General features: G+C 33.9%; 1 protein-coding gene across 1 annotated transcript in view; it reads right to left on the minus strand.

Moving 5' to 3' along the window:
* ERC2 (ELKS/RAB6-interacting/CAST family member 2) overlaps positions 1-27,552 on the minus strand; it is a gene marked incomplete at its 3' end in the record, with an annotated part of 410,931 nt that overhangs the window by 172,170 nt on the left and 211,209 nt on the right. Inside the window, exons 10-14 of the mRNA XM_082768536.1 lie at positions 26,988-27,128; positions 26,295-26,435; positions 22,818-22,853; positions 16,493-16,522; positions 15,350-15,543 (exon numbers count right to left, since the gene is read on the minus strand). Of these exons, the coding sequence (XP_082624662.1) occupies positions 15,350-15,543; positions 16,493-16,522; positions 22,818-22,853; positions 26,295-26,435; positions 26,988-27,128 (542 nt within the window). The remainder of the gene's footprint in view (positions 1-15,349; positions 15,544-16,492; positions 16,523-22,817; positions 22,854-26,294; positions 26,436-26,987; positions 27,129-27,552) is intronic.

Genomic DNA, 27,552 nt, shown 5'->3' on the forward strand with positions numbered 1-27,552 from the left:
GACATTGTCACACAACAATTATTTCCAGGATGGTCCTTCTTGGTGAATGAGCTAAACTCAATGGCAAGAAAACGTACTCAGGTTGTACAATCATAGAATGGTCTGAGTTACAAGGAACCTTAAAGCTCATCTAGTTCCAATACCCCCGCCATGGGCAGGGACACCTTCCACAAGAGCAGGTTGCTCAAAGCTCCATCCAGACTGGCCTTGAATGCTTCCCAGGGATGCGGCATCCCAACCCAGATGATCTCCTTTATGAGATCATAGACAAATGACTTTAGGGTAGCCATGAGTTTAAACACAGTTTCTTTTTTAATATAATATTTGGGAACTAGTCATTATAGAAACATAAATAAAATTACTAAGATCACCTTCCCATTCTAACTCTATCAAAATACATTTTTATTGGCTTTTAATAGAATCTAGCTACATTGACATGCATCAGTGCAAGCAAAAATACATACAAATAAATGGCCACTGAATCTAGTTTGCTGGAACTGGAAGTTATGCTACTGCCTCTTTCATGTTAGAAATGATCAAAGTACTCCTTCAGATTCCAGGTCCTACATGATACACAATATCTGTCAGCCTTGACAACAAAATCTAGTAGAAAAGGGGCAATTTCACTCTATCTGCTTCTACCTTAATTAGAATAAACTAAAATATATACATCTCTGGCCATTGTAAAAAATTTCAGGAAATAGTTTAAGTTTACTAGATTGCAGTATTTTTAACATTGAATATATATACATTTTTTTGTTCCCCCCTCCCCCCCCTTTTTTTTTTTCCTTCAGGAGAGTTCTGAAGAATCAAAACAGCATAGCACTTAGTTCTTGCTAGTGTGAATATCACTAATTGTAATGACTGCATTCAAACAAGTTTTTTCTGTCTCTTGTATAATAAGATACAAAATGATCTCACAGGTCAGTCTACAGTGCACTTAATTACTTTAGTACAGGTTTTAAAAACAAATACTGACATTTAGTTTCTACATGTATTCAAGTATCTTTAGATTTCATTGTACAGTAGTGCATAACTGTTGTCTACTCTCCAACGCTTTCATCATGATTATAGAAAGTCATGCTATTTCATTAAATTCCCATTTTAAATTAGCCACCTGAGTACCTTGGCCAAAAAGTATGCAATGTCAGCCAAAATCAAGTGTTAAATGCTTAGTGTAGCTTTCACTGTATTTCATAAAGATTTTTTTTTCCAAAGCATCCAAAAATTGCAGACACGTGAAATACCCCTAAGAGCAAAACCTATAGCATTTTCTAAAGGAACATGTCTCTGTAATAACTGTCATAATATTAAACAGCATTACAATGGGACCAGCTGTCTGAAAGACAACCAAAAATTTCTCCAGTATGCCAGAAACCTGTACACTTCACCATTCATTTTACAAGAAAGTATGCAGTCTTCTATTGTTGGGATAATACACATAGAAAATGAGGTAAATAGTGTTTTCTTCTTTATGATTTTTATGGAATAAAAATGAAAAAAAAAATACAGAGTATAACAAACTCAAAGAAATAACGAAAAAGTTTCAGGAAAAAAAATATTAAATATAGCAATTTAGTCAAAAGACGATTTCCACAAAACATGAAAGCCTCAAAAATCTGTGTTAAAATTTAAGACGCTACATAAATTACAGCCAAATATTTCAACTGTTATTCTAGGTACGCATAGAAAGAATCTTACAGCCAATGCTTGAAAACATTTTTATTTTTAAAAGATCATATTTCTCCTTTATAAATATTCTGCACCTTCACATAGGATTCATGTATGTTAACTATAAATTGCATCTTAACACTTTAGGCAGTCTGGATCTCAGCAGCTAATCATGCAGAAGACCTGATACTGTAAATCCTATCCATTTGAATGTCTGTTCTGAACTACGTTACTTCAGTAAGGCTCAACAAATATTTCCAACAGTTTTGTTCTCACTGCCTTAAAAATTGAGAGTACATACAGATTCCCATTTGATTTATTGAGTAAAGACCAAAACGGCAGCATGGGAGTTTGTTTTAAGACTTCTTTACAATTCAGATCCAGCTCAACTGAAATACATCAGACAGAACTTCCACTAAGATATGAGCAGTGTTAAGTATTGTTTCTGATATTCTCATAGAATGCAAACGCATTTGCTACTACCAATCTATAAGCCTGAAAAAACAAGGCTGGGTTAGACTCTAGCAAACCATAAAGATAACAAGAGACATCAAGGGAGGTACTGACAGACACATTCCTGGCACAAATGTGCAAGGACACTGCTTATTCACTTACACCCCATAGATAGATTTCTCTGGGGAAAATAGTTCCACCATAATTAGAAAACCTATATGCATGACAGGCTTAAGTTTTGATATGACAAAGAAAACAAAACATGCCTCAAATAACCAGCATTTTTCTTAAAGAAAAACTTGATTGGTAAATTTATTAAGTTAGAATCTAGTCATCTTAAGATCAGATGACTTAAGATCATATTAGATAACTGCTAATAAAAAATAATAATACTTTCCTGCGCTGACATTTACATTTATAAAAAGTTTCAGGTTGTTCTTTTAAATCCAGATTCAACAAGCTAAAGGATTATTAGTATCCAAAACATCATTTTTTATTTTTTTTTCCCTTAGGCTTAACCTTCCTTTTCTATTTTTTTGTTAAAAATTGTCACGACAATCAAAAATTAAAGAATACTTTGAAGGCAAAACCAAAAGCAATCATTCCAGCCATACAGAAGTTAATTATTTTAACTCAACCAAAACATCCAAGAGAACTGAGCTTCAAAATAACTTTTATTCTTTCTCCTTTGATGGTTTTAAAAAAAATGGTACTGGGCCCGACATTCTTTTCTTATGATGTAGATGATGCTCAGAAGCTAGATTGCTTATACATTCCAGGCCAAATCATTCATCTACTTTTATGCCCTGATATAAAATGGCAGACAGTGATGATCATAGCCAAAGGCAGAATATATGGTAAAATTTATTAACATATAAAATAATGAAATTTCATAATAATTTTTGCCTTTTTCTTTGTGTAGAGGAACCTACTCTGACTGCAAAACTGCAAAGCCAGCTCACGATTTACACAATGATTACACTCCACCCACAAAACAAGCAACATATGTAGAATGGAGCCTAAGAAAGCCACAAAACTATAAGCAATCAATTTACCACTTCTAATACATTACCCCCTCCAGAGTAATTATTTCATTTGGGGTTTGTGTCTTTGGTTATTCCAACAGTATGATGACAAAACTGCTACAAAAATCTATTATTTTGTTTAAAATGGTGCCAGAATTTGTAATACTTTCAGCATCTTCATTCCATAACACTGTGCAATGCACCTGAGTTCTGAGAATGTAAGTAGGCACACAATTGCCTGCCTCAGGGAGTACATGGCTCATACTGATTCATCTGTAACTACAGTATAACATTAGTGTAAATCAGCTCCATTTTCTATATCAAAGCTAGTATAACAGCACACCAGTGCTGGACTGCCTACTGCCAAGAAGGATGACAGAAGACCTTGAGACCTTCCCTTACATGGTAAGCTTATGACAGTAAAATTTTGGTGGCTGGAGAAAAAAACAAAATCTGGAGAAAGAGGATACTCTCTGGTTAATTTTGGCCAAACTGACTTTTTTCTTTTTTCCAGTAACAAAGACCATTTTTCTGTACACCTTTATCACAAGTTAATTTTGTCTTCTCTTACTGAAGAAGAATGTTTAGTCTTCTTTCTATCATTCACCTAAAATGGAGACTATGGCAAACTCCATGTCACAGTTCCTACTTGATCTATGCACTACAAGAGCTGAGAAGCAACCTCCCTGTCTTCTCTGCATTCATGTAAAGGACTGGAATCAAAATGACTGGTACAAGCATTGAACAAAAAAAATCATCTAAAACACTACTTTTAAAATCTCCAAATAATTTGATTCCCATATTCCTTAATTCTCCAGCTGAATGTAAGAATGCTGCAACACCCAGAATATATCATCAAGGTAAAAAATAAATAAATAAATAAATAAATAAATAATAATAATAATAATAATCTTTTCCTTTCCTTTAGATCTCATGGTTTCAAATGTTTGAGGCCTTGTTTAAGATTTCCTAATTCTCAGATTATTATGACAGTGCTTCAGTATGACAACTATTTTGCTTCTAAAAGCACCACATGGCTGCCTTGACAGAACCAACAACTTTGCCTGCTAGAAATAAAGCAAGTGCCACAGAAGTCACTGAAACATTTGTCACCTCAAAGACAAAAATGTGAGAGGAAGGGTTTACCTAACACACAATCTGGGAACTTTTCCAAAATCTCTGTTTAAGAAGTGTTTAGTCTGACACAGTTCCCTCCAAAGCCCTGGACAGATGCTAGAAATACTCACATGAGGATAATGCATGAATGAAAAAGACCTACTAAAATCCTGTTTCCAAACTATGGTTCATATCACTTTGTTTCAACACATATATGCACTGGAACCACTGAAACTTCAATACAGTGTATTGTACTACTGTCTCAGCACATTCTTATTGGATGACACTTTATATGAACACATGTGAAATCCATACCGGAAGACTCATTTGTCACACATCTCTTGTGAAAACAAGGATTGTTCTGCAGTTGCTTATGTTATTTTAAAATAAAATAAAATAAAATAAAATAAAATAATACTGATGACAAGACACTAATAAGGATAGTTGATCTGATTTAAATGGCAATTGCTTGCTCAGCTATTTTACTAATAAGTGATAACTGTAACCTGTAACCAAATATAGTTGCCGCCTGATATTTGACCAAGGAGTTGTAGTGCTCCTACTGTTTCATCAGGTTCTTTCCTGCTGTTCAACAGGGAAGCTTTTTTTTTTTTATTAAATAAGTAAATAAAGTCCACAACATGTCCAGCATGAAAGCAATCAGGATTGAGCCTCCTCTGCTGCACTCCACATCTTACTGCAATTTCCTTCTGAATCAAATCTTTCTACTGAAACTCCTGGCTTAACCTGTCAGGTCTCAGGATCAATCCAAACTATATCATTCAAACTTTCTGTACTTTTGCAGTAACCTCTTCAGAAGTCTAAATAAGTCAGGCATACACTGTACAATTTCTTGTTTTGACATACTAGCTTTCCCACATTGTAATTCAGATCAGAGCATTTCAATCTAGTCACAACCACGTTGTCTATTCACATTGCTTCTGCATTATGTAAGTAAACAATGTGAGTAGAAAAGGAAGCTCCATCAGCAGCCCAATTACTAAATTTAGCTCCCCTGTCTCTTTTCAATCACAGCTTTTCAAGTGTAAGCTCTACTATCTCACAATGATTCTTCACATACATCACATCTCTCCACAACACACAGGGAATCCTGACAGCATTGTACCCAGGCAGTCTCTGAGCTCCCCAAGAAAGTGGTCTATGGCTGCTTTATTCAAAAGTTAAAGAAATATGTTCTGTGGATCTTCACCCTGGCAAAAAAAAAACTTAGTGTAAGCAGAAGGTCTAGAGAATCATAAGAAAGACTGCTCTGTCTTGAAATCCATAATCACAAAACAGAAAGAGTAACAGTTCCTTATGTTCTTTATTCCCCAACACAGAATTTTTTTGTCAGGTCCAACCCAATCCAAAGTGGCTATTTTTCCTTCAGAGATGTAAATTCCTCCTTATGCTGCATATCTACATATTTCCAAAGAGTATTTACACCAAATTGAACTGAAAAAAGCACATTACTGAAAAAAATTACAAAATATCCTTCCTTGTTTACATAATTCATTATAATTTATCTCAGAAATGATGTTAACCTCTGCAGTCCTTTAAGGATACTGGGATGGAATTAGTAAAGAATCAAGCAAATTAAGAAGGGAGAGGGATAAAAATGAACACTGCATTATCCTGTCACCAGGCCAATGTATCTTTTTATTCTTTTTCTCTAGTAATTCCTCTTATTTCATATTATATGGTTATTTTATATTGTTCTTTTAAAGGGAAGAGGTCCAAATAAATAAACTTTCTAGTTTATGTCTTAAATAAAATTAAATGCAAATACATACAAATTCAAAAGAACATGTAATCAGATAAACATCTCTTATCACATCTTCATGTCTTTCAAAAGGTTTAAATGTTAAAATGCCCACAATGTTAAAATGTTGGTTCTATATACACAGCAAACGTTTCTCACTAAGAACAACCAATCTCTCAGAAGAGTAATGTATATTCCAGATTCTCTCAGTTTTCATTAGTACACTATCTCAATTTCTCCAGGGAAATTATCTTTGAACAACATATCACTCTGCCCTTGGAACCATCAAAATGACATTTGACAAAACTGTGGAAGGCTTGTAAGTTAAATTTAAAACTCTGTTAAACCTTGCTTTGCACATTACATGGAGCTTTAGCCTTCCACAGAAACAGTTAGGAAGGCCAACAACAGAAGCTGGTGGGAAAATTTCCAGAACTACACCATCTCCTGTTTATCTACAGGTAGAAAAGTTTGGGAAGCATATAATCTATCATAAACTAAACCAAAAAAAATGTTACTGACTAGTGTGCTCTTCTTATTATATAAGTAGATTGATATAAATCATATATATATATTATTTTTATGTCAATGTATTTTTCTTGTTTGCCAATGGTATCAATAGCTCATTGTGTTATAAAAGCACTATAGCATTTTTCTAATCATTCTAATCATGAATAAAATGACAGCTAAGAACATATTGATTAGAAGAAATTAAAGAAATTAAAGAAACAGTTCTGTTTCTTAAATTAAGTTTTGATCTTAATGATGTTTCAAGCTGCAAAAACTTAACACTTCACTGAAATACTACAATAAACTCTAATCATACACTACAAGTTATCTAGGACTCCAGGGATGAAAGTTGGCAGGGTTATGAGGACAGTTTGCTTCAGCTGGTGTTTTAGGTCAATAAAACATAACAGAAATTGCACCTCCAACTGCTGAACAAATGTTTCTGCATACCAATCATTGAATTCCAGTGAAATCAACCATAATGACAACTGCATAGCATAATATAGAATCATAGAATCATAGAATATCCTGAGTTGGAAGGGACCCTTAAGGATCATCAAGTCCAACTCTTGACACCGCACAGGTCTACCCAAAAGTTCAGACCATATCTTTCTTTAAGCTCTCTCTGGCTAGGGAGATTTTCAATAAACGTTGAATATGATAGAAATTGTAGATATGAAACTCTGATAGAAATGTCAGAGCAATCACATTCAGACAGTAACTCCACCATAGCTAGATCCAGAGTAAATGCATTTAATTACTTTCCGGCAGAAATAAAGATGCTTGAAATAAATGGTTTCAATATTTTTTATAATTCAGGTGTAATAACATTGTATTCAAGCACATTAAAACATGCTTGTAGTAGACAAACAATAAAAAGAAAGTGTTCATGTGATTCATTATTGCAATTGATAAGACTCAAATTTCAGAAACAAAAATTTCTGTTGCTGGAAATTAAGTTTTGATTGCATTGTATATTAAAGCACATCAGGAAAAAAAAGCCTTGTCTCATCAATGTTTTAGTAGTGAGACATTTTTTGCCGTATGGTCTGAAGGCATTCACATCAGAAACTCCTCTGACATGCTTGAATTGTAAAACATGAACTGTACTTGGTTTTGAGATCAAGATACGAAATCTCTCCCAAACCAGTGAACTCTGCTCACTGCTATTCTCAGTTTTACATGAACTGAGAATAATGCCACTCAAAAAGTAGGCATTCCAATAAAAAGTCTGAAAACTTCAGGGCTGAGCACATTATAAAGGTATATTGGAGATTTGCCATGATTCCAGCCATATGCGCTGCATGGCAACATGATACATGGAATCATTTCTGCAGATGCAAAACCTTGGATACCTGAAATCTGCCTAGACAGCCGTTGCAGCATACACCCTCCTTTACATTCTAATCCAACTGGTCTGTGAAAAAGTAAACAAATTCTACCTTGATAATGATTGAAAACCAGGCCTGTTTCTGCCTAAAGCAAAGCAACTTCAGCACAGGAAATGAAATTTAGTTGCACCTTAGCCATGTCACATTTTGATATTAATAAAATCTTAGACCATTAACATGTATTGTGGTAAATAATTTCTCAATTTATACTAAGTAAAACAAGAAAGAAAACATAAATTTTCTTTTCACTCTTTAGATCTCAGCTAAGAGAATAAAAAAAAATAACTTCAGCCTCTCCGATTTACTGTTTGATGAAATCTCATTATCTCAAATGTTTGAGGCCTGGTTTAATATTTCTTAATACTCAGATTATTATTACAGTGCTTCAGTGTGACAACTATTTTGCTTCCAAAAGCACCACAAGAGTGTATGGTTGCCTTGACAGAACAAGCAACTGTGCTTGGTAGAAACAAAGCACATGCCACAAAGGTCCCTGAAACATTTCTCATCTCTCTATTTGAAAACCAAATACACCTGCATTTTAATAGTGAGAGAGAGAGAAAGGTCGGTTCTAATAGACTAGATCTCAGGTCTCCTGATAGCTCTTGCAACACTGTTCAATTTAGTAAGCAACATTTTAGGGGTTCACTATACCGCAGCAAAACTCTGTATAACTTGGGGAAAAACAAAACAAAACAAAACAAACAGACAAATGAACAACAACAACAACAGCAAAAAAAGTAAAGCTGAAGATTTCATTCACAAGATTGAAGCCAACAGAAAGACTCCCCAGGAGCAGAGGACCTGTTTGGGCTATGAGAACCAAATAATTTAAACATTACTCAAAAACAGTGCAGAAGCACACTTGCAAAATTAATCTAAAACCTCAGAGAAACAAAAATGTGTATCTGATTAGATTATGCTACATACAAATCCAGCATACAAAGTATATACTCACATACACCTCCCTTCAAGTTTAATCTGGTTCATAATCTGGCCAACACAAATTGCTAAAAGATTCTGAACTAGTAGCTGAAGCACTCCAACCTGTCCTATTATGTTTGCAATAATAGTAAAACTGGTAACAGTAAAGTATAAGTCTCTAATTGTAAGCATATATCTCTCTGTATATTCTTGTTATTGCTCACTTCATTATTCCCTGAGTTGGGCTGTCTACCAAAAATTTATTCCCGGGTGTTGAACTCCTAAAACAGAAAGAAAGAAACAAAAGAAACGAAAGAAGGAAAGAAACAAAAGAAGGAAAGAAAGGAAAGAAAGGAAAGAAAGGAAAAACTAATGACAAAAACAACATGTAAGTTTAATATGTTGCTAACAAGTATTTTTTTCTTACAAACTTTTGACAAAAGCATTCATTCACCATGAAGTTTCTGATCTAGAAATGGTATGACCAAAAGCTTCACAACAGAATCAAGCATGAAGGGAAAAAAGGGGGGGGGGAACGTCAAACAGAAGTTACTGATATGGAATTAAAATGACCAAATAAATTAAGCATCAATGAAAACCTTGGTCATGGGAGGACCAATTAAATAGGAAAATACTGACCTGGAAGTCAAGCTGGTTGGAGTAGGGATGAAAGCAGCAGTTTGGAGAAAAACAGACAGGGAGAGAGACAGCAAAAGAGAATTAAGGGAGGAACACATTAGTTCTTTAACAATATAACAAGTAGATGTTATCAGTAAATTTTATTCAGAAACTAAAAACAGAAAACAGAACAAAAAAAAAAAAAAAAAAAGAGAGAGAGAAAGAAAAGGAAAAGGACTGCAAAAAGAAAAATAAAATTTCTGCACCAAGCATATCCTTGCTGTACACTGAACACAATGGATATTTTAAAATCAACGGCACCTTGTCATTATGGACTGTTTAACGCCATTCGTATTTATAGCCATTTTAATGTATACACATACATTATACACATGGAACAAACAGATTAGCTGTTTACTGGTAGTGTTTGCTGCCACATAAACCATGTCATATCAAACTCCATACCATGAAGTCTTTTTGAGGCCACCAGGGGTTTGAACACTTACATTCACCAAGTTTCTCTTGAAACACAAAACAGTGAAACAATTTGGCAGCTTGTTAAAGACGTTATTTAGAAGTTCACCCCTCTCCACCATCCCCAGGAAAGAGTCTTTTAAAGCTGACAGGTTTTTTTTTTTTTTTTCTGGTCTGAAGAATAAGACTAATTCTTCATATTCTACATTACTGCAAATATCCTGGTGCTTGATTACGTATTTTTCAAAAATATCCACCATTATTTCAATTAAGTATGAAAAAAAAAAAAACCTTGCCTTATACCAAGCTAGACTAACCCTTGGAGATGTCACTGGTGCACAATTTTTCACTCATACATGAAAAGTACTTTTTTCTTTAAGCATGAAAATACTTTCTTTGAACCCTTTTTTTACATGCTGATGTTTTCAAGTTTCTGCTATGAATTTTCAGTGCCGAGTGAACTTACTATTTTCATCAGAATTCAAACGCAAAGGAATTCAGAATAAATTAATTGTAGTGTGAATATCCCAAAGCCTTAAATGCACATCTACAGTGCTATTACCCAAAACTTATGAACACACATGCTAAATAACTATACAGACATACTGAAAAATGTGATCTTGACCATGGAATCTATTCAATAAAAACCTGAAAGGCCCTAAACAAAGATGTTCTGCTTCAAAGAATCAGGATGTTCCCATTTACAGTGCAAAATGCACAATCTATGGCAATGCCTACGAGCAAGAACTAGACCAAGGGCTTTTTCATCACCTGTTTGAAAGAGAACTACTGCAAAAAACGTAATTCAGGCCATGTACTAATGGGGTCATTTTTTCTCGCCTCTCTCTCTGCTTACTATTCAGCCATCTAGTCTGTGCTAGATGACGCATCCCTGACACTGTCTACAAAATTACACTGCATTTTAAAACCAAACTGCTTTGTCTCATAGATAAAACCGTATTTCTAAATTAACTTACTTAAATTAATATACACATTAGCATAGGCTTTGCTAAGAAGCTACACTCAATCAAGCAAATGACTGACCAGCTAATGCGATGCTGGAGAAAAACACATCAAGCTTTTGCATTCTACTCTATATATTTTCTCATCCTCCATCATCAAGCTCCAGCATTTCACTCTTAAACCAGCAATAGTCTGATTATCTGTTACCAGACAGGTTCATTCAGAGCCAATTCTCTCTGAGGAAGCAGGTAACATGTTAGTCCTTCCCTAACTCTTACTTTCAGCCTTTGCCCAAGCTCTTTCTCCATCCCTGAGGGTAACTAAAATTAAAAGGCCACTGCATCCTGAGCTGAGTCTTGCAGTTAGATAGGCAGTCTGGCCTGTCTATCAAGGGTGCTCAAAGCAATTGACAACAAGGGATACTTAAATATGACTCTGCATGAGAAAGTAATTACTAATCTAGTTCTTTTCCTCTAAAGAGACTACTTTCCTGCATGGAACTTATCGTTCCACGTAATGCTCTTTAAAACAGAGTCCAGAGAACAGCCTAGAATGTTGTTTAACAGCATCAGAATCCAAGAGCAAAGGCAGCCTCTCCAGTCTTTTTCCACATAAAATGTCCTGTTTTCTCCCAGTCCTTCAGATTTAATCCAAAGGCACAATGAAGGCAATGGGGTATCTGCATTTCTTGCATTCTGAGAGCACTTCATTATTGTCCTCAACCCCTAGGAAATCACTTTTAATATAAGGAATGTGTTTACATAGATATCTCTACAATGCTAAGTAAGGTAAAGTTAACACAAATACCATGCACTTGGGTTGCTAACAGCGTACTGTACTTGTAAGAGCAAAAGACTATGAGAAATAACCTGGTTCTGAGGCCTGAACTCGTCCATGCAGGTGCAGTCAGCCATGTCATAATTAGATTCATGAATCTGTCAAGCCACACCTTAGAAGTAGTTAGGTTTCTCATTCCCTTTTTTTTCATTTAGCAAGCTGTTTCAGAGCCTTCCTTCCTCTGAAAATTAGAAAGCTTTCTATCTTTTCTTTCCCTTTTCAGACTAAATTTATTAACGGATGGCTCATATCCATTGAATTAGGTGCTAACACTCTTCTTTTACTTAAATCACCCTTCTTCCACTGCAGGGCTTACTCATTCTCATATTCACAGGGAACACACATCTCTGCTGAGCCTGTTTTGCTAGGGAAATTAACCAGTACTTAAGTTTAGACTCCTCTGACACCAGTACTCCATTTGCCTAATTATCATACCAGCCCTCTCTGCACCTGTTTCTGGTTTCTACTCAACTTCCTTGAATATGACTGTTGAGAAGTATACAGCAGTGTTCCATGTGGGGTCTTGCAACTGCTTGATGACATTACTACTTTCCTATCATTACAGTAACATTTATTCTGACATATCAGGATTCACTCCTTGTTATTTAGATGGCCCATAACAACACTGCCATAAGCAAATCTATCTACTCTCTCTTTTCCTCAATTGTAACAAGGATTATCCTTAGTGTACAGCTGGCAATTTTACTGGTCCTAACTTCATAGTCATGCATTTTAAACTATTATATATCATTTACATTAATTATTTAAAATCCCCAGCATACTTCACAAATAACAATACTTTTCATTCTAATACTGCTAATAAAAGCATTAAACAACATACTCAATCCATCCTGACAGTTTTCTCAGCTGCAATATCTCCATTTGGCTAGGCCCTTCACGTTAAAATTTAAGTTGATTGCTATCTTGCCCAGTTGTATTTACATTATCAAAAAAAAAAAAAAAAAAAAAAAAAAGGAGATACCACATTTCTTAACCAGTAAAACCAAAGAAAGTTTACTAGAAGTGCAGCATGCCATGATATATTGCATTTTATTTTAACTTGGTCTCATTATAAACAGATAAATCATGAAAGATATAATAGAAATTATCAAACAGCATTAGTAGAAAAGGACAAAGTGGTTCTCCTATGTAGTAGTAACAAGGAGTTATAAAATACAAAATACTTTTGTACATATGTAATAACAAGAAACAGACCTACATGTTTGCATATATGAGGAACAATATGAATCATGAATCTTAAGTGATGAAACTCAGTAGTGTGATCGTTTCTGAGGCAAGAAAATCATATTAAAATCAAAAAGAATGATCATTCAGATAAAATCTTCTTCGGTGTTATTAATGTTCATCTGCCAAATAGTATGCAACTCTAAATTTAATTCCTCATATCTAGAAACAGATATTTCTGCCTTTGAGTATTTCAAACTCAATTATATATTCAGCTTTTCTGTGTAAAAGTAATTCATGATCTTGTTTTCATTTTTAATTGATTTTGAAGATGATAACATTATTGCAAATATGTATTTTCTTTTCAGATTAACTGATTTTATACAAGGTCACCACATGATGCTGATCAATTTATACATGAATATATGAAATATCATGAAGATATCATAGTTTGCAGTACTCTTAAATATAGCTCTTTTAGGAATTTGTTTATAAATGTTGAGAATTTATGTTTATAAATGTTGAGAATTTATGTTGTTGCAATTATCTTGAAATGTAAAAATGATGGCAGAGCAGTGAACATAGATCCCATCAAGCTATTAACCAACAAATATGTTACAAAAGAACATTCATTTTCCTACAAAACACCAGACAAGCCTTGCATCTGTTACAAGATATGTTGAAGATATGATGTTTCTGAGCAGAAAAAAAATAGAATGGGAGAAAGAAAGGAGAGAAAATAGCAATACAAAGCACATTATATGAATTTAAAAAGAGCAGGACAAGAAGGAAAGAACATTTTCAAATTTGCTTCTGTTAAAGTTGCAGTCATTTTCACAATGCCTTAACCCCATAAAGTGGATAAACTGAGCTTTGACTCCACCTCTTCCCTTCAATAATGAGCCAATCAAGTAGTCATTAAAATCAGAAAAAGCAGTAGCACATCATAAAATGTTACAGTAATTTACACTCCACCTAACCCCCTAGAAAGGGGAATTTCAACATCAAAGTTCCCTGCCTAGGGACACCAACAGGTGGCACAGTTATATAAAGATTTAGATTTTTGGCCAATATTTTTCGAAAATGAGGAAGAGGGAGGGAAAACAAATTTTAGAGAAACCCAAGGTGAGCCTGATTAATAGGAAGAGTTAGATACTCACTGTCTAAAAATATTTCCCTATTACAATATTATGTTGCTGACAGTTTGCTAGGCTTGCTGTACCAAACAACCACTTTGTGTCTGTCTCTTGGACATCTTGGAGGTCTCTTCCAACCTAGATGATTCTGTGATTCTGTGATGCGATGAGAAAAGTAATCACTAAGTTTGTCCTCATGTAAACAGATTACATGTCAAGTACAAATCTTTATTTATCACTTTAAATTTGAGGTCTCTATTCTCATGGCACATTGATTGATAACTACATACCATTCCTTATTATTATTAAATCAAACCTGTGCCAAATGTCTTCAGAAAAAGGTAGGTTTTGGCAACAGAACTGTGGAGGTTGATAAGTCATCATCAATAGGAGACATTCTACAAAGCTTCCTTTCCAAGGTGATTGTTTTGCTCCCCCTAAGGTAACCAATATTTCTGACAGATCTTCCTGTTTCATGGTAATTCTCCCTAACAGGACATAGCAGTGCTATGTCTTGATGGGAACTATAACAATAAACAGAAGATCTCTTAAATCTCAATTTTGGCACAATGAAACATCTTTTCTTCCAACTTGATCACTAGAAAACAGTATGTAAAACATTTGAAAAAGTAAAATTCATTTACATAAGAGTGCTTAGGAGTACAGAAAGAGAACAAAATTCAGAAACACAGAAATTTCTCATCAAACAAATGGCAACTTTATCTCAGATTATTTAATTACAAAAAAGGACATGAGACAAATTGACCCCCAAACCATTCTATCTCCATTAAGGAAAGACCATACAACCTTCCCACAATTAAGAAAAAAAAAAAAAAAAAAAAAAGGTCAACATCAGAAAACACTCATCTGAAGAAGGCAACCATTTCTCAGAAAACCACTAAGAAATACTGACAGCACAAGACCAGAAATACTTACCAATGCTTTTCAGGACCTCTTAGAACTAGTGATCCTGTTTGCATTGAAGAAACATATATGGGGACAGTTTTGATTTACCTGTTACTAGAAAGACAAGGCTGTTGCCTTAACAGGAGGGCTGTCACTGTAAATTGTATATGGCTTTTCCTATGTATGTTCTTTTTATGGAGACAGGAGATGTGATTCTTAAGTATCAATCTTTTTCACTTCTGATACAATTTTGCAAAACATCACAAATGTCCTGTTAAAAACATATACATGTATTCTACCCTTAACTTCTCTTCTCTTTAGTGAAGATCAAGTAAATAAAAATGCCACTTAATAGAAAACAAATAATACAAAAATTACCTTTCTAACTCAGCAATTTTCTTATCTTTGTCATTCTTCTCATTCTCTACTTCCTTGAGTATTTCTAGAAGTCTGTCAACCTCGGCCTGCGCTTTGCCACATTCTTCTCTATAGTATGATGCCTCTTTGTCAAGCTGTTTCATTCTGTCTGCAAATTCCGGGTTCATCCGTGCCTCCTCTTCAGCCTCATGAGCCTTAAGAATCAATAATAATAATAATAATAATAATAATAATAATAATGACAGTAATTTATATAGCTTTAAGAGCTTCGCTTCTTCAATCTTGGAGTTAAAATTTTCATTAAAAAGGATTATAGGTATTTCTGTCAGATAATATTTTTCTACAGAAGTTTTATAAAAGGAATTCAAGTACCCTCACAGTCTAAAATTACTTTCAAATGCTATTTTACCAAAGCTTCATCCTGAAGTGGGAGGGCATTTATTAAACAAAAAGAGTGGTGTTTGGTTGGTTGTTTTTTTTTGTTTTGTTTTGTTTCTTATTAACATGACCATGGTTTAAGGCTGTTGTTTTGTTGTTTTAATTTTAAAAAAATCACCTTGTAACTCATTTAATTCACTTCATGCTTCTTAAGTCTTTCAAATGTATAGACACACTCTCTCCATACACGTACGCTTTTTTCATGAGCATACACATATAGACACAGATATATATATCGTAATCTGTATCACCAGATGTTTCAAATACAGCTTGATACTAAGAATATGAAAGTAAGAAATTGTTTATATGCACTGCTGTTTTCAAAAGAAAAACCAATGAACTAAAAAGTTTCTTTCAGCAGACATTTTACCAAATAATCCTTTTTATTTTTATCTTTTTTAATTTTATTTATTTATTTATTCCATTCTCATGAATACTTAGCCTGAAACGTCAGAAAACAAGCTCATTAGTGACAATGGCACAAACCTGGCAAACACATGCATGGATGGGTGGCACTTTCACAGACAAGAACAAACGCAATGAACACAACAACAGTGCCGAGCCCAATCTTACTCCCATCAAATCTAATGGCAAAAACCCAATTAACATCAATGGGAACATGATCAGGCATCAAGTGCTTCAAACTGTTGGCTGGTATAATCACACACAGATGGAAACAACAATGCACTGCAATGCTTCGCCTACCCCTTGCTTCCCATTATTCCTAATTGGCATCTTGAAAGAGCAGGCAAGGAAAAAACAAGTAGTTTAATGCAGTGCACATTAAACATAGAAAATTCAGATAACATGTTCTTAGTATAAAAAAAAAATTTACAGAAATTCAGGATATTTAGAACTGAAAGTCCTCCAACTATCCTATTATGCAGAAGAAACTTGGGATTATCTTCTTAATTTCAGGGAATAGACGATGCAAGCAAGCAATGGAAGAAATGCTGATCAAAATGAAACATGCATGTTTTGGAAAGAATTAATATAAAATACAGCTATTAGAAGGTTCATATTCTTTGCAATGGTAAAATTTTCTGTATAAATAAAGAACAAGTCTGGGTTTAGTATAAATACAACAATAAAAAATGAGATTACTGGAAAGAAAATTAGGAATTTTGTTCGTAACATATCATTTAAGCATGAGGATAGTACGAAAAAGATAGAAGATTTCATGTTTTATTTATCCCATTGTGAGATTTTTAATCAGAAGGAATATTTAGTTACCAATACAGGAGAAGCCATAACAGGAATTGCCGTAACAGGAGAAGCCTACAAAACTTACGAGCCTTGCTTTTCAAATATTCCAATGTTGCTCTTCAAATGTTCTATTTGGGATGCTCAAGCCCTTATACAGGAGTTTCCTAACAGAGCTCATTTCAAGGTAATACCCACAGAGATGTTAGCAAGAGATTCATTTTCATCCTCCTACATCTCCCTGCTTTAATATTAAAGTTTGATTTATTTTATGCTGAGTTTTAGCTGTGTCAAGAAATTTACTTTCAGCTAGCTATGTAATTTTTTAATTAAAAGCAATATGCAGACTGCCAATTATTTGAGACACTGGGTACCACTTCCAATCTGCACACTACTTCCATTTTCCACCAGTTCTATTAAGAAATTAGACAATATTTTACCTCTCCAAAATGAGAACTAAGTGTTCTTTCACAACGAATAAACAAGTGAAGGAGAAAAATAATTCCAAATGTTGGTAAATGTAAATTCACTCAAAAAAAGTAGAAAAAAAAAACACTCCTCTCTTTAAAATACTAGCAAACCTATGCAAAAAGCATTTTGTTCCGTATTGCTCTTCAGATTCCTCCTCATCTCTTAAGGGTATGAACAGAATTTCAGTTCCACTCTAAAGCTGTCACCATTTCATATTCTTCCCTGTCACTTTCCCTTTCTGTTCCTTTCAATGCATAAGATGCTTATTTGCCAACTTTGGTTCCATCATTTCATAAACAGGCAGAACACCCACCTTTCTGCATCTAGCCTGCCTTTGCAGCTCCAAAATGCACTGAACAAATCATCTACTGAACAGCTCATAACTAAAATGTAACCTGAAACAATAGATATAAATTATATTCTCCAGTTTAGCCCTATAATCTTTGCATAACAACATGCTAAGGAAATTGATGTTAAATTGCAAAAGTATTTTCAGTTCTGATTTCTCTGGTGTTTATAACATTCCATATTTGTGGGATGTGTTTTTGGAAACTTCCCTACCACAAACTTGGCCATTTCCCTATAGTTCTCAAAATGAAATAGAACCTATAAAATATGATTTACTCCAAATGATTTAGTATCCAACCTCAACAGGGGTTTGACATGCAGCACAATTATCCATAATGTCATATATAAATCAGCATAAGCATTCGTTACAGAGGGAAGAATAAGATTATTCAGAAAGAGAGAGAGAAATCATTTTAGCATTAAAAATGACCAAGTTGGTTGCACTTCCTATAGAGTATTTTTGGACTATTTACACAAACAAGAGTTTGTTTGCATAAAGGAGGCAGGAATCAGACTTCTACGGAGGTACTGCCTTAAAGGAGGAGGAAAACAAAGTTAGTAAAAATATGGATAGCAAGAACATGAAACATTTTTTTTAAAGGAGCTTTCCCTTGAAGGAAACCCTCATGTTGCTGACAAAGCTGCTGGTACTATAATTGACCAGACAACAAAATAAAATCCATTTGACAGTGCCAAGGTAAAGATATATTTTATTTGCAAGATGTGTTTGGATTTGTATGAGTCACTTTTTTTTTTTTTTTTTTTTTTTTTTTTTTTTAATAATTCTTATATGAAGATCACGGATGATTTGTTTCCAGATGGAACTGGACTTCTGAGGTCAAACAGGAGGCCCAACATAGCCTACTGGTGCAGCTCAACTGACATTGTCCCTACTTCCAACCAGGCAGGCTAAATGTGGGAGAAAGGCTTGGATCACTCCTAATCAGAAGCTGTATGGTTAATCGCATGCATCAGAAAGTCCTCATCACTTGCAGTTCTCCTCTCTTACACCTATCCTATTTCTATTTCCATCCTCCTTTTTCTTCCCACGTTCTCTGTTTTCCTAGGGAGAATACATTTTCTATTTTTATGAGGAAGAGTACCTTGTATCATGAGTACCTTTCTGCAGCCAGGTAGTTGATCTATTAATCTGTATTTTTAATGCTTACATGTGTGTGCAGATTAGACATAGGAAACACAATCCAAAATTTCAATTTTCACACTGGTCTTATGGTCTTTCGTCTGTTATCTTGTGACTACATTGCATATTACATATTATTTTCCAATTGTTTTATATTTTTTATATTTATATTTTCCAATTCAATAAAAATAGCATATTGCTAGGAATTTCACTAATTCTTACAGTACGTATATATCTGTTCCGATATTTTCCTAAGTACTACAAATATTGTAGAATTAAAGTAATAATTGGAGAGCTGCCAGGCAGAGAAGGACCTGGGAGTGATGGTGGATAGTCGGCTGAATATGAGTCAGCAGTGTGCTCAGGTGGCCAAGAAGGCCAACGGCATCCTGGCTTGTATCAGGAACAGTGTGACCAGCAGGGCTAGGAAGGTGATCGTCCCCCTGTACTCGGCTCTGGTGAGGCCGCACCTCGAGTACTGTGTTCAGTTTTGGGCCCCTCACTACAAGAAGGACATGGAGGTGCTTGAGCGGGTGCAGAGAAGGGCGACGAAGCTGGTGAGGGGCCTGGAGAACAAGTCCTACGAGGAGCGGCTGAGGGAGCTGGGCTTGTTCAGCCTGGAGAAGAGGAGGCTCAGGGGCAACCTTATCGCTCTCTATAGGTACCTTAAAGGAGGCTGTAGCGAGGTGGGGGTTGGTCTGTTCTCCCACGTGCCTGGTGACAGGACGAGGGGGAATGGGCTTAAGTTGAGCCAGGGGAGTTTTAGGTTAGATGTTAGGAAGAACTTCTTCACTGAAAGGATTGTTAGGCATTGGAACAGGCTGCCCAGGGAAGTGGTGGAGTCACCATCCCTGGAGGTCTTTAAAAGACGTTTAGATGTAGAGCTTAGGGATATGGTTTAGTGGGGACTGCTAGCGTTAGGTCAGAGGTTGGACTCGATGATCTTGAGGTCTCTTCCAACCTAGAAATTCTGTGTGATTCTGTGTAATATGTCCTCATGTAAACAGCAAATTTCCTACACGAAAACAATAATAGTATGGCACAAACGTATAACATGAATTACTTAGTGAGTTAAAATTCTATGGTACAATCATGCATGCATTATTCTACATAACAGAAATGGATGGATAGATACAGTATTTCATTTTAAAAGCTTTAGACACATACACAGAAATCATTTGAGTGTTAAATAAATTTAAATGAAATGACTGAATTTACATGCAAGAAATTACTTTGTAAGATCCTTCAAATCTTATTATTTTCAGTAATAGACTAATAAAAAAGCCACTATTTTTGTAGTCTGCTTAAAAATCAAGTTATTTATTTACTTATTTAACATCAGGGGCTGCTGTAAGCAATTTAAAGTAAATTCTACAAGTGTCTTAAATTTGAATCTGACATTGCTCTCATGAAGCTTATGGAAAATAAGTCTTTACTATTGAGGAAAAGATATGTGTCATTACATTTTCATTACAGGACAAAAACAATCATGTAACTTGTAGTCAACTTTGCACAAGAAATCATTGGGTATTTAAAATGTTCAACTTTCAAAGCAAACATGAATAAAAATGCACCCAATTTTGTTCACATCTTATTTACACAGGCAAATACATTGTGAAATCTTTGCACCTCTTCCACATATTCTCCACTTCAGTACCCTAATGGTATAAATGGTATAACGCATATAAGAACAAAACATTTCCATCCATTGCTGAATTTTAAAAACATTGGATTCAGCATTGAAAGAAAGTCTTAGAGCCAATACTTTTCTGACATGGTAGAAAACACTAATTCCACAAAAACAAAAAAAAAAAATATATGTTATTACTGTATAGGCTAAAGAGGTACACTCAGAGATTGACTGTTATTTCTGACACATTTAAACAAAGGAGCATTAAAAGTTCAGTAGACTGCAATCCATTTTTATGGCTCTTAAACAAAAATAATAATAAAAATAAAATTAAAAAAAGCATTCTGTTAAATTATGAAGCATAATGTACAAACAAGTTGTTTCAGGATCTGCTATTAATGCCATATCAAAAAAAAAAAAAAAAAAAAAAAAAAGGTGAAAACTTGGACTTGTGGAATTCAAAAAAAACATTGTCATCAATTTCAGGGAAGTCACAACCTCAATTTCAAGGTGGTTTGGGAAAGGAGATCGTTCTCAAAAAAAAAAAATTCTTTCAATAAAAAAAAATATTTTTTAATAAAAGTTTATTGAAGAAAACCAGTTTTGAGGAGGATACACTACAATTACTGTCTGGTTCCAAAGGAAAAGGATCTTGCATCCATTATTTCAGAACAGACATGTTTGTATTTCAGAAAGTTAAGCATGAAAAGCAGGGGAAGAAAAAAAAAAAAGTAAACTGTCTGACTTTGAAATATCACAGACAAATAGACTAGGAATGAACAAACAAATTCCATATAGCAAAGTAACTAATACTGAAATAATGACTGGAAAGCATTTATGAAAATCAAGAGAAAACTAACACAAAATAGACTCCAGTCTGAAGAGACGTGCACAGTAGGAGTGCAAATGATATGAATAGGAATGTAACTACCACAAAGGTGATATGTGATACAGAATAAAAAAGTTTTTATAGTCCAAAGGGGAAAGGCCTGACTAGCAGCATGCTAGATAGTAGAAGCAATAATATCAGACCTTATGCTACTTAAAAATGATTCATGACTGGATTCAAAATACAGTTAACCAATAATTTCAAAAGTAAATATGGCATATTTCTTGCGACTCTCTTTTCCTATGCACAAATCATGACATATCTACTACATGACTAGACTTAGCTATAGGAGACTCCAAAGCTGGAATCCTTGTCCACCACTATTAATGGCGAAATTCTGATTTACTTTGGTGAAGGCAATACTTACCCTAATGCACATTATCATATTACTTAATAAAACCTATATATTCCTACATATATATATAGGCATATATTCCTATATATAGGAATATATACTCCTCCTATATATACTGTGCCAATTACATGATAATTCCAGGTATGATTACCGTGTAAACTTTAGTTTGTAAATTGCCATTACAATCCAGTTGCATCATTATTTCTGTCCTGCGATGCTCACAGCACATGTTAAATACAGCTCAGCAAAAAAAAAAAGTGTTCTCTACAAAGAAAATGTTTATTACTGCTCTTAAAAAAGAAAAAGGTACACACTTAAGTCAAAAGGGTCGATACTGTGCGATTAAAGCAGACATTAGCAAGAATAATAATACTAAACAAGTCAAAGTAATAATACTTGACTTTTTCAAAACTGCTGCTTGTATTCATCATTATATATTTCAGTATTTTCTTGGATTAAAAACTATCTTTTGATATTCTTAATGTATATAAGTTGAATGTGAACTGAATGTCACTTTTACATGAGTAAAGTTGATAAGAATTATTTTAGCGTTATGGCTTTTTGAAAATATTACCAGTCACATCCTAGATACTATTGTTCACCTAATCAATTCAGTCACTTATTATAAAATGAGTAAATTAAAAGTTATTTGTTTGAAGGATCAAATAAAGTACTCCACAAGAAGGAATCAAAAAGCTAAGCAAAAAAAAAAAAAAAAAAAAAAAAAAAAGGCATGCTTCTCTAATGGAGAAGTTGAGGACCTAAAGGCTAGGATACTTGTGTTTTTAAAAGAAATATAATATGTAGTTTAATACATTTCATATTCTTAAAATGGCCTTGAAGTCCACAAAGTTTATTTATCTGGATATAATGGATACAGCATAGTGAGCATCAGAAGTATTCTGCAAAGCTCCACAGAGGAAGAGCACAACAAGAGATAATGGATCCTCATGCTTTTGTATGTTACAGAGGGCATTTTTAAAAAGAACTTACTGGATTGTACATCTGATTGAACAACTGTTCAGCTTGCTACATTGCAAAGTTGGAAGGGAGTGAAGCAGAGACAGGAAAAGAAGGAAAGATCCATGAAAACAGCATTAGCTCAACAAAACCAGTGCATTTGCACAGAAGAACTTGTCATTAAAAAAAAATAAAATAGAAATTTAAGAGTCTAAACATTCCTTGGTGAAAGTGAGAGGCACAAGGGAAACATAAATGTTGACTTTGGCTCCTAAAAAAGAATAGCTGGAGTAAGATATTTAACGTTTGTGTTACTTTCCCTTTCTCAAGTTAAATTACCCATGAAATAAAGAAAGGGGTCCACTTTTGATGATACATTAAGCGCTGCTCTTAAGCAATGAATCATGAGAAGTGCTTTTGGCTGAGGCTGCAATTTATCACCAAATTTTCAAAGATGGTAATAATAAAAGATTAATTAAATTCTATCATTAAATTTATTACTTTTCTTTTGTTTAACACAAGACTGAATTTTCTATGCACAATGACTTTTGCACAGTACAGCTTGGCAAAAAGTCCTTTAGTGACTGCAAATATGTCAGTAAGCAAGTAAATTTAAAATAATGACAAACAAAAGGAGGAAATTCTGAAGTGGATAATCATATTTTATATACACACACACAAAATACTTAGCTACTTATTAAGGTAATCCCTACTGTTCTTTCACTAATAACAATACAAGATAAGTCAACAAGAAGTCTATGAACTTATGGCACAAAGTATCAAACATTCTCCTAGTTTTTATTTTTTCATTTGTAACTTCATGAATTTCAATGCTTCATCTTTATCACAAAAAGTTTAATAAGCATGTCTATGGTTTTAAATATTATTTTGCGTACCAAAATATAGTATAATAATATGAATAATTACTCTTTATGAACATCTTACTTGTTACTTTAAATTTGTCCACTCTTTAAAATTAATAGTGATTTTAAAATCAGCATGTTTCCTTTTAATGAAATGCAAACAATTCAGCTGAGTAATACTGAAAAATATTTCTATCTAATCAGATTTGATCAAAAGCCTCTTAATTGTCAAAAAATGAATATTATTCTCTCCAACAACAACAAAAAAAGGAAAGTGTGTAAACTAGGAAATATAAACTTAAAAAAAAAAATAGTTGTTTATACTTGCCCCTTGCACACATTTTCTTTCAGTCACGGCATTTATTACCGTTAGTACTCATGGAAGACAGCAAATCCTAGCAACTGTGCACAGATTATATTCGTATTTATTAGCATAACTTGGTACAACATAAATCAAAATTTAGCTATGATCATTTTAAAATACCATAATGAAAAAGTGTCTTGTCTATGTTATTTTATAGAGAGGAGTCATATATAAGCTGCACTCAAATTTCTCAAAACAAGAGACAGCCTTTGGAGTCAATTTGAAAAAGATACGTTGTTCAATTCCTCCAAGCTTCTGTAGTGGGTAATGTTCATACATGTGAACATATGCATAAGCACTCATAAGCACACTTACGAGCCATGCATGTTAATTTACTCTGAATTACGTTGATGCTGCCTCCTACTCTAACGCAGACATATACAAGAATAACCCAGTTTTCTATTTCAGTTAGTTTACTAAGGAGTGAAAACACGGTGAAGGTAGATTTCTGGGGACCCATTACTTTTAACGCAGGATATTTACAGGTCTGAACATAAAGTATTTTATTAGAGAAAATGTGACTTGAAAATTACTGTTTGGAGTCTACTATCATTAACAGTCACTGTTTCTGTTCAAAAACCAGAAACTTCTTCTGCCCACAAAGAAGGTTGTAACTACATTTTATTGTGGAAATACCTGGTCTCCTAAAAATGTTGGGTGAGTTTCCATGGGGGCTTTATGCTGTATTTATGATATAATAAAACTATTATGTTTTCAACTTTCATTTAATAATTCTTTGTATTTATACACAAGGAACATACTCCTTTTCTATATGAAAGACATCCCAGACACTCTTTGACTTTTATAAGTGCTTATTTTTCTATGACCATAAGATGTGTTTATATGTGCAGCCATGGAAGATTGACTTAGGATTTCAAGTCCTTATGATTATTTTGATTTTTAAGTGATCTGTGCTTTATGCTTTTTGTTTGTTTGTTTCACTAATTTGTGTTTTTTTTTTTCATTGCAGACAAATAAGATATTTCAGATTGTAAAGAAGTACATTTTGTAGCAAAGTGCAATGTAAGCGGAAATATTTTCAAACTAAAGAAAAAAAAAAAAGGACTTCCAGTGAAACAGCTTATTTGGATATTTTAATTCACTTACAAGCTACGCAACTTATAAAGGAGCTGTATTTTAATTAAAAGCTTTTGTATATGTTAATTTGAAAACATTCCTTTCTTTCATCTCCACAACTAAACATATAATACTGGCAGCTAACTGCACATATTCTTTCTGAATTAAAAAATAATAGAATTCTAAGATTTTCATTCTAGTATCCTCCTTTACACTTCGCAGTAACTTCTTCACACGTTAAGGGTATTGAAACTCTGCTTAAACATGGAGCAGGATACTACTCAACCTGTGTAAAAAAAAAAGTCAGAATATTATCCTAACAGTGGTAACATTCATAGAACATATGAACACTTTTCTAGAAAATGAAACATGTTTGCCCTACACTTACTCACGAATTACAGAAGGCAAACAGTCTGAACCCATCAAATGTGTAATGACATTGGCATTTGAACAATGAGAGCAGACATAACCAGGTGACACAGAAACAAGTCAAAGAAATAATGTATGGTAGAAAAGGCATCCACAAACTTGCAAATCATTTAAGCAAAAAATATATTAATGCATCAATTTAAATAAAACCATGTTATAAAAAATAGAATTTGCATATTTTCCTTTAAATGTTTTCTTCCACTACTTGGTAAATTATTGAATTGCTAGCTGAGGTAAGCTTTCTGTTTGTTTGTTTAATTATCACAAACATACATTCATTAAAAAATAAAAAATAAATAAAAAAAAAAGCAGAAATAAAACCCAACTAGAAATTCCATTTTAGAAGCAGACTTCTTTTTCATTAGAAGGTTCTGCTTTCACTTTTTTCCTCATACTATGAGCATTTCCATCTCCTTCTAATAAAGGTATAAATTCATTCACATAAAAATTAATGGTTTGATAATTTCTCCCTGCCTTTCTACTTTCCCTCTAGTGTCCTGTTCCCAGTTCATTTATTTGAATCAGCTTCTCAGAATTCCCTCATATAGGTAATCAAGATAATTTTGGAGGCTTCTAATGGCTTTGGTACAAGCCTCTTAAGAAAATTTTAGAAGTATTTGATGCAAGCATCAGCAAACACCATTGGTAGATTTTAGATTTACTCTAGAAGAGTAAACAAGTTCATCTTTTCAACATGAGAGCTTTGGGTGTGGTCCTTTTTTATTTTTTTTCCCTGATTATTGCTGGGTTTTGTTTGTTTTTTAAGATGGAACTTACCTTTTTCAACTGTGCTTCCAACTTACTACACTCTTCTTTCTTTTGTTCTATGGCTATTTCTAAAGACTTAAGTTTGGAGTCTCTTTTCAGCCCTGCTGATGCCAATGAAGATGCATGTTCTTTGAGATCGATTAAACTAGACTGAAAAATGACCAAGAGCAAAAGGTTAATTCCTAGTCACCACGACACTAACTTATTGCCAATTTAGTAATCACTTGGATCCTGTTCCCCCTCCCCTTCCCCAAAAAGAGTTGACACAAAGATAAGCATGTTTAGCCAAAGACAGCATTTTGAGAATACAACCAAAAGGAATCACAGGAGCTTGCATGCAGTGAAACACTGAAACATTCATAATACAGACAAGTTGACATTATTTTCTGGAGGTACAATTACTTTGAAGTCTGTTAATCTGACTGACAAGTGAAAACAGGAGCAACAATTAAATATTTGAGCCTTGTGGAGGCTTATGTAGAGGAAAAAGTAGCAAAGACGATACACAACTATGCAAAAAGTAAGGCAATATTTTATGTACAAAAGTGAGGACTGTGAAGAATGCCTAAGAAAACAGAAGTTCAATAAAAGCTGACCACTGAAGTGGCAGAGCTTCACTACTTTAAATGGTTCAAGAGTAATCCTAATGCACTTTCTTTCATCATCATGACATAGAACATAGATTTTACTGTGAAGACTGACCTCTTTTTCTGTCAGCTCAGCTTGTAAAGCATTAACTTTCTCCTTCAGGTCTTTGTTTTCTTTTTTATAAGATTCGATTTCTTCAAGTCTTTCTCTGTCATCTCGCTCCCTTTGCTCCTTCAAGCGCTCTATTATTCTTTCCTAACAAGGGAAAGGATTGCAAAATGCAAAAGTTGGGAATCATTCTAAGAAAAGCAAGAATAAAATTTCTTTACATTAAGTAGCACTTAGAAAATCAACCTTCAGAAGCAGAGGATGACTGATAAGTTAATGATATTAAAGTCAGTGGAAGAGTTCCCCTGCTTTCTGTAGCATCAGATCAAGGTTTTAAATACTTGATGAGTGTACCATAGTACAGAAGCTTCATTTAATATCTATATTGCTATGAATATAATTAGTCTTGTGATAAATATGGAAAGTTATTCATCCTAGTAATGCATTTGCTGATGCAGAAAGACACAGAAAAGATACTCTGATACGACTTATATTATCCAAAGGAAGATTCTTCTCCATCTAATTAATAGTGACCCTACACATATTTAAACTCAACCATGTTTTTCGATAT

Source organism: Aythya marila (genome assembly GCF_965140915.1).
Source record: "Aythya marila genome assembly, chromosome: 10".
In the NCBI taxonomy this organism is placed as follows: Eukaryota; Metazoa; Chordata; class Aves; order Anseriformes; family Anatidae; genus Aythya; species Aythya marila.